Source organism: Sinocyclocheilus grahami, unplaced genomic scaffold (genome assembly GCF_001515645.1).
Source record: "Sinocyclocheilus grahami isolate Dianchi unplaced genomic scaffold, SAMN03320097.WGS_v1.1 scaffold153.1, whole genome shotgun sequence".
NCBI lineage: Eukaryota > Metazoa > Chordata > Actinopteri > Cypriniformes > Cyprinidae > Sinocyclocheilus > Sinocyclocheilus grahami.
The window spans coordinates 2,339,969-2,348,919 of NW_015505332.1; the positions used below are offsets into that span (position 1 = coordinate 2,339,969).

At 39.3% G+C, this 8,951-nt stretch overlaps 1 protein-coding gene across 1 annotated transcript; it reads right to left on the reverse strand.

The window, feature by feature from the left end:
• Positions 1 to 283: 283 nt before the first annotated feature.
• LOC107592478 (serine/threonine-protein kinase Nek6-like) lies at positions 284 to 5,606 on the reverse strand. The gene is made up of 5 exons (XM_016282006.1): positions 5,518 to 5,606; positions 3,768 to 3,922; positions 3,545 to 3,683; positions 1,339 to 1,446; positions 284 to 1,075 (listed from the first exon to the last, which is right to left on the reverse strand). The coding sequence occupies exons 2-5, from the start codon at positions 3,911 to 3,913 to the stop codon at positions 344 to 346; spliced, it is 1,125 nt and encodes a 374-aa protein (XP_016137492.1). The 5' UTR covers positions 3,914 to 3,922; positions 5,518 to 5,606; the 3' UTR covers positions 284 to 343.
• Between the last annotated feature and the right edge of the window lie 3,345 nt (positions 5,607 to 8,951).

Genomic DNA, 8,951 nt, shown 5'->3' on the forward strand with positions numbered 1-8,951 from the left:
TCTTTTGGATACCAGATGGCTATTATTTAATAAAGTGCAAATTAATTTGAACACATTTCAATGTGTGATATACTACACGTTATTAATGACAGAAAAAGTAGATAAACACATTGATGTTTTTCACATTTTAATGATTTATACTTTACATCAAATGAGACAAAATGAATGTTGAATGAATATAAACAGGATATCAGCAATGACAAAAAAATTAAATAAAACCAATTTCACTACAATAGTTTTCCAGATGAGATCTCTTTAAAAAAAAAAGAAAAGAAAAAAGCATTAACCTACGTAGAATGAAAGTACTCGCCAACGTTTTTCAGAACACAAGTCTAGTGTTTTTTTAAGAATCTTTGGTTATTTGCACTTTCTCATATTTAACGATTCTCCCTCCCTTCGTGACGATCTCTTTATATTCTAGGGCTCCCTTTTCCTCAATGTAGCGTTCCTGAGTCACTTTTCCGGTTTCAGGGAGAGGGCAAGGAAATGACATCAGAGACAAGTGCTTGTTTAAGGCCTCCCCTCTAACCGGTACCATTGCCTTTCCCAGCTCTCTCTGCTGAGGTGGATCCTGTCGATAGTATAACATAGGAGGTTTATTTACCTCCACTTTATGAACAGGAGGTCCTGGTGGACACCCCTTTTGATTTGGCCTCATGTCAATTCCATGTGTCACTGTGATGTCTCTTGTGATCTCTTTTGGTCTAATGTCTGCTGGTTGAGGTGAAGCAGCTCTCCAGATGTCTGTGATGACTCCAGCCATAGTACTTCTGTAATTGGGATTGGGTTCCACCATCCTGGACACTGGATTACAGTATGGCTGGTCTTTTAGAGTTTCACAAATCTTGACAGGAGACACAAATTGGGTTGGTAACCTGATCCTGGCGCAGAGTTCTGCTATGATTTTACCCATGGCCCAAACGTCTGAGCGTTTGTCACGAACGCCATTATTCTGCAGGATCTCTGGAGCTGAATATGCTTCATTGCCCAAGTTTACTGCAGAGGTGAGTCCGTTTCTGGAGAATTTAGCCAGTCCTAGATCAATGATCACAGCACGGTGGGTTTGATGCTCCACCTGAAATAGAATGAGAAAAGTATGTTTCATTGCTCATGACCACATATAGGGGAAACATGTAGAAAAAGGTATTTTTTTCTACTACAAATTATCTCAAAGTCTGTAATCAAAAGACACAGATTTCAATATGAGCTCAAGCATTCCTCATTGAATCCTTCAAAGGAACTTTAGGAGCAACATGATAGGAGCAAGTTGATACTATGAACAGTAAAATGAAAACACATTTTCGATTCTTGGCCCACTGAGGAGCATTTGTGTCTCACCATGATGTTATCAGGTTTGAGGTCTTGGTGGACGATGTCTTTACTGTGCAGATAGAGCAAACCGTCACACATCCCAGTGATGATTGTGCCTTTCACTGCGTGAGTCAGCTGAAGAAGACAAGAAGACATTGTTGTACTTTGGCTCCACCAATATAATCTAAAGCATACTTTTTAAAGATGTTGTAAAGAAATTTTGTCGTCACTTGAGGTGTCATTTAATGTGCAAAGATCCAGGTTTAAATCCTGATTTAATCATATATATGCGACCCTGGACCACAAAACCTGAAATTGAGATTTATACATCATCTGAAAGCTGAATAAATAAGCTTTCCATTGATGTATGGTTTGTTAGGATAGATACAACTATTTGAAAATCTGCAAAAAAATCTAAATACTGAGAAAATTGCCTTTAAAGTTGTCCAAATGAAGTTCTTAGCAATGCATATTACTAATCAAAAATTAAGTTTTGATATATTTACAGTAGTGGAACATGATCATTACTTAATATCCTAATGATTTTTGGCATAAAAGAAAAATCGATAATTTTGACCCATACAATGTTTTTTTGGCTATTGCTACAAATATATCCCAGCGGCTTAAGATTGGTTTTGTGGTCCAGGGTCACATATTGTTAATTAAACTGAGCAAAATGCAAGTGAACTTGACTAGGTGTCAGTACAGAAAACATTTTAGTAGCTTTATAGAATGTATGGTTTATGAAAGAAAAAAAAACAGCGACAGAATTAATGAAGTAAAGGCTTTATTTGCAACAGGACATAACTGCAAGATAACAAAAATATGCAATACTGTTGCCGTTTACTATATGAAAATACAAAATATACAAACATAAAAAGCCACAGATAAAAAAAACAAAAACATAAATTAAAAAAGTAATCTTCTAATCTGCCTGGTCTTCTGCATTCGGCCACATGTTCTTATCTACATCACACCTGATATCTTCTTCTCTGGCAAGGTATCTTTTGGTGTGCCTTATCCACCCCTGGCAGTGTTCAGCTGTGATGTCTGGGCATGCTGCATTCATGAGGGACATTTGGCCCTGTGGACGATGCTCAAAAACCTTCCACCTCTAGGCTGAGAAAAACTTCTCAATGAGGTTGAGGAAAGTGGACATCATTCTCGGATGGGTGTCAAATCAGGCTGTGACTGCACGGGAATGATGGAATGCCATATTGTTTCATGTGATCACATATATTGGCAAGTGGTTTCCCCACCTGTCACCTTTCTACCTCTGGCACCAGTCTTTCATGCAGGTCTTCTAAAACCTCACATTCATGCAGGAGTGCACTTTTCCACACAAGATCAGCCCAAAGAGGTCCTCTTTTACTGTATACCGTATGATCATATGATTGAAAGAACCTCAACACCTGAGTGTGTTTCCTAGATGGAAATCAGCTGTAATTTATATATTTGCATAACCTCAATCAGCTGTTTCTCATTACTGAATAAAAAACAGGGGATGTATTTGTGTTTCAATTCACAATATTAACAGTTTCACTTAACATTCACTTTGACTTTAGCTTAGGTTTAGAACATGATGTTATCTGTTCTGACATACAGTGTGAAAGCATTTGCAAATTTGGCAGTAAAAATCCATTGTTTTGGTCTTGGTTGAGCTTGTTGGTAACACTTTACAATAAGGTTCATTAGTTAACTACATTAGTTAACATGAACTAATAATGAACTGCACGTATACAGCGTTTATTCATCTTTGTTAATGTTAATTTCAACATTTACTAAAACATTATTAAAATCTTGTTAACATTAGTTAATGCACTGTGAACTAACATGAACATCTGTATTTTTATTAACTAACGCGTAGATTAGTAAATACAGTAACAAATGTATTGCTCATGGTTAGTTCATGTTAGTTAATATATTAACTAATGTTTAACTAATGAACCTTATTGTAAAGTGTTACCAATGCGTTAATTGTATAGCCTACACAGATGGATGTTCTACTAACTGCATTAAGAGTTTAGGAAAATTGTTAAAAGTATTGACAAAAAGTATCATAGCGATTGTAAAAATAAAAAAAAAACTGTAGTATTATATTATATGGAAAAAAAGCAGCAAATCAGGAAATTCTGCTAAACTTCTCAATCTGTTTCACTAAAGAAATAAATAATACAAGGGTAAGTATAGGATGATAGATTTAACATTTTTGAGCTGTGCTAGACATCCTTACCTGTATTTTAGAAAGCTGTACTTTGAAGATGGTCGTCTCAAGATCTTCCCCAAAGATGAACTCCAAAGGAATGTTCCACTTGGAGTCTTTTATCCAAGGTTCACCAAGAAGCTTCACCACGTTTATATGCCGAGCATTACTGGTGTTAAAAAAGTGTGCTTCATGGTTATAATTTAACCTCAGTTAAAATCATTAAAAATTAAGAAATATTAAATATACATACTGATATACTTTGCATTCTCTCTCCAACTGTTGTCTGTTGATGACTCCTAAAGGAACTCTCTTCACAGCAGCCCATGTGTCTCCAAACTTCTCCTTGTATATTTTCCCAAAGCAGCCTGCAGCCAGTGTTTGTGTGGAGTACGCCATCTAGTGATGCTGTTAGTACAGTACACATCAATATGAGAAACTATCAATCCATCTATCTACCTATCTATCTACACTCTCAGAAAAAAAGGTAAAAAAGCTGTCACTGGGGCGGTACCCTTTCAAAAGGTACTAATATGAACCATTTAGATACTAGTAGCTTTAAGTATCTATCTATCTATCTATCTATCTATCTATCTATCTATCTATCTATCTATCTATCTATCTATCTATCTATCTATCTATCTATCTATCTATCTATCTATCTATCTATCTATCTGCTCGTTCACTGACTCGCTGGTCGTCTCAGTGATTAGCCGTAAACAGTGATTCTGTCCTAATTCCCTTACATATTAATGGTGGAGTTCCCTTTAAAATCTTAAATGATTCCCTTTGAGCTAAATTGACCTGTTTCCCTTACAATTCCTTCTGTACATTTTCATGTTGACACTGTATATCATATATAATATATTATATATGATATGTCAACATGAAAATAGATAGATAGAGATAATACATTTTTAATATTAAATAATATTTTCACTGGGGCGGTACCCTTTCAAAAGGTACTAATATGAACCATTTAGATACTAATATCTATCTATCAGAAAAAAAGGTACAAAAGCTGTCACTGGGGCGGTACCCTTTCAAAAGGTACTAATATTAACCATTTAGATACTAGTAGCTTTAAGTATCTATCTATCTATCTATCTATCTATCTATCTATCTATCTATCTATCTATCTATCTATCTATCTATCTATCTATCTATCTATCTATCTATCTATCTATCTATCTATCTATCTATGCCAGAAATCTGTCAGAAATTTCAATGCCAGTATCTTCATGTCAGTGTTTGTTTTCATTTGCAATTGTATGTACTCAAAACAGGACTGTCTTTAAATAGTCATCACCAACAGAAAATAATGTAATATGGGTCATCTGGTGTGTTTACAGGAAATCCCCCCATTAGTCAACTTATATAATCACATGGATAAGTGTCTAAATGTCTACATAGTTGTAAAGTCATAAAGTCATACACTTTTTCTTTAAACCCTACCTGACATTCTACCTGATCAAGTTACTTTAAGATATGTAGTAGAAAAACTTCATTTTAAAGCTAAAGATTCATTAGCGCACATCCATTAACGGGGAGTTTTATTGGAATGCCTTTGGGCAAAACCTGCTGTTTTAAGCCTGTACATGCTGCTGGGAAAATGCTGTCAAACTGGATCTGGATTGCAAAATAAATCATTAACCCTTTCACACAAAGAATACAGTCAAGCCATCTTTCCTTTAAGTTTATGGCTGAATATTTGTTAGCTTAAATTACCCTCCTACCCTCCTCCCTCCACCCCCTGGAAACAAAATAGTTTAGGTATGTTTCCCGCCCATATCCTCAGTGTTATGATTATCCAACCATCACAAATACCCTAGTGCAATTACACAGACAAAAGAAGTGGTTCCTTGATAACCATGAACTAGAAGAAAGAACAGAAACCATGTCATCACTATCACTGACATGAAACCTCTAGCTGTAATCACTGACCTTCATAATAACACACAACAAAATAAGAGTTTGGTTCAATGGTCACTGAATTTTCTTACCTGTATCAGCAGGCTGATGGCAATGAATGTGCTCAAATAAAACAGGAACAGTGATTTTCTTTGCTAATTACCTTCCTTCTATAACCACACCCTCGTATTTCAACACTGAAAGGACACCTGAAGATGACATAACCAACCAGATAAGACAGAGAGAGAGAGAGAGTTGCTAGTTATCATACACTGAAAACTATGGGTTTTCTTCAGTAAACTCAGAGTTTCTTTCAGCCTCCTCTCACTTTTTAAAGCGTAAGTGATGTTTAAATACCTCATTCATTCATTCACACTGCACAAATGGTTTTCTAACTGAGTATTTTTGTCTATTTCAAGTACAAATATCTAAAAATTATTAAGTTAAAGGGTTAGTTCACCCAAAATTTAAAATTAGCTTGTGTTTTACTTACCCTCGAAGCATCCTAGGTGTATATGACTTTCTTCTTTCAGACGAATCCAGTCGGAGTTATATTAAAAATTGTCCTGGCTATTCCAAGCTCTATCATTGCAGTCAGCGGGTGCTGCAGTTGAACAGTCCACAAGTTGTCAAATAAAGCTCACGCATTCATAATAAAACGTGCTGCAGACAGCTCCGGGGGATGAATAAAGGCCCCCTGTAGTGAATCCATGTGTTTAAAAAAATATATATATCCATATTTCAAACGTAATAAACACTTTTCTCTCACTTCCTGCAGACAGCTCCGGGGGATGAATAAAGGCCCCCTGTAGTGAATCCATGTGTTTAAAAAAAAATATATATCCATATTTCAAACGTAATAAACACTTTTCTCTCACTTCCGCTGACTGTCATACACTGAAGCAGTTCCGGCGGATGACGCAGCACATATGCGCAGCGCGCGCGCCTCTGAGGTATGCTAGTCTCGCAAGTTTGTTTATAGGAGCAAAGGAAGCAAAGTGTCCTTACTTTACCAAAGGAAAACCAGTCTCCTCTTGGTTTATATCGAAATCCTCCGACATTTTTCTTTGCAAATCTCGGTTTGTACTTCTAATTCATGACCGCCGTTTTGTTTTGTTCTCTCTCCGCATTCGTTACTAATCACGCAACGCCAACGTGCTGCGTCATCCGCCGGAACTGCTTCAGTGTATAACAGTCAGCGGAAGTGAGAGAAAAGTGTTTATTACTTTGAAACATGGATATTTTTCTTACAAAAACACATGGATTTGCTACAGGGGGCCTTTATTCATCCCCGGGAGCCATCTGGGAACTCCGACTGGATTCGTCTGAAAGAAGAATGTCATATACACCTAGGATGCTTCGAGGGTAAGTAAAACACAAGCTAATTTGAATTTTTGGGTGAACTAACCCTTTAAGATGCATTTTCTATAGATGAACAATGATATAAGATATTTTGTTTTGTTTTCTGGGGGAAACAAGTGCATTTAAGTGCATTTTACGTATAACATGTAAAATTGTCCGCCATATGGTAAGAAAAATTGCCATAAACAACTTTGCCCAAAGGGGAAGAATGGCAGTCTAAACAGAGAGAATCCATGCCTGTAGTGCATGGACATCCAAATGATAAAATCTGGCAAATGTGGACGGCGACTACCAGCTGATGGCCGCACAAATCTTACCAATAGAGATCATGCCCAGGAGGAGGCCATCCCCCTTGTAGAGTAGGCCCTCACACCTATGGGGCATCGTAAGTCTTCTGAGGCTTAAGCCAAGGCTATCACATCTACAATCCACCGAGAGAGTCGCTGCTTTGTGGCCGGCAGTCCCTTCTGGCGGCCTGCAAAGCAAACAAAGAGCTGCTCTGACTGCTCTTTATTTAGTGTTCTAAATACACTCACAGTGCCCTCACTGGACAGGGCAAGTTAGTACCCTGTTCACCATCTGTAATGGGGAGCACCAACAGGGTAATCACTTGTTGTCTGAACGGAGTCGAGAGCACATTAGGAACATAACCATGTCTTGGTTTCAGGACGACCTTACAGTCGTTAGGTCCAAATTCAAGACATAAGGCGCTAACTGACAGCGCTTGCAAGTCACCCACTTGCTTAACCGACGCTAGGGGCCGCAATTCGGCCGAACTGAGTGGCTCAAAGGGGGGCCCTCATAGGGCCGGACTATAGACAAGTCCCAGGACGGCACAGTCTAAGGAGGGTTTAGCCTCCGAGCGCCTCTCAAGAACTTAACGACCAGGTCGTTTCTGCCGATCGATTGGCCAGCTTCGAGAGAATGGTTCGCTGCGATAGCTGTCACATACACTTAATGTGTGTTTATGCACCCATGTGTATCCTCAGGCATGCACCCATTTGCCTGAGGATACACTGCGTCTGGACAGCATGTCTGCGCCAAGGTTCAACCTGCCCGGCATGTGAACCGCCCTTAATGAGAGGAGTTCTATTTCTGCCCATAGAAGGAGGTGTCGAGCCGTCCTGTAAAGGGAGTGCGATCTGAGCCCGCCTTGGGATTGATGAAAGCCACCACTGTCATGCTTTCCAACTGGACTAAGACGTGGTGCCCTCTCAAGGCCGGCAGCAAGGTTTTCAGGGCTAGGAAAACCACCAGTATTTCCAGGCAGTTGATGTGTAGGCGTTGCTCCGGGGATGACCAGAAGCTGAATGCCGGATTGCCCTCCAACAGGGTGCCCCAACCCGAGTTGGAGGCGTCTGTTGCAACCACCTTCCATCTGGAGGTCAGACCCAGGACGAATAAAATAATTTATTTGTTTGAAACAGGTGGGGGGGTTGTCCAAGGAACCACATCTTTGACACAGCGATGGTCTTTCCTGACACGAAGTTGTTCCAGGTGCCAGGCATGGGGTGGAACACGGGCTTTGAGCCAAAATTTAAGTGGCTGCATATAGAGCAGGCCCAAAGGTATCACAGAGGCGGTGGCCACCATGAGACCAGGCAGTCTCTGAAAAACCTTCAAAGGACGTGTTGTCCCAGGTTTAAAGGATGCCACCTATTGCTGAACGGTCAGGGATCATTCCGGCGTGATCCATGCTCGCATTCGAGCAGAGTCTAAAGTCATTCCCAGAAAGACAGCCTGCTGTCTGGGCAACAGCTGACTCTTCTGTGGGTTGATCTTCAACCCCATGTGCTCTAAGTGGCTGAGCAACAGCATCCAGTGAGTGACCAATTCCCGTTCTGATCTGGCTAGAATCAGCCAATCTTCGAGGTAGTTCAGTACACGGATTCCCATCTGTCTGTTGTAGCCTATTTTTTTTATTTATTTGATTATTTAAGTTGCATTTTCTGCATACTTTTATTTTTGGACTAATAATAAAGTCAACTAATTGTATGTGAGAGAGTCAGTGGTAATATCAATGCGTTCCTATTGGTCAGTGTTAGAGGAGCTCAGCTTAGCCTGACAGTTAGCCTGCTCGGGACCAGGTTAGTTTCCCAGCATAAGTTGCCACATGCAGTGACTGAGCTTGAGCTATGGTAATTTTGCTTTATGAAACCAAATC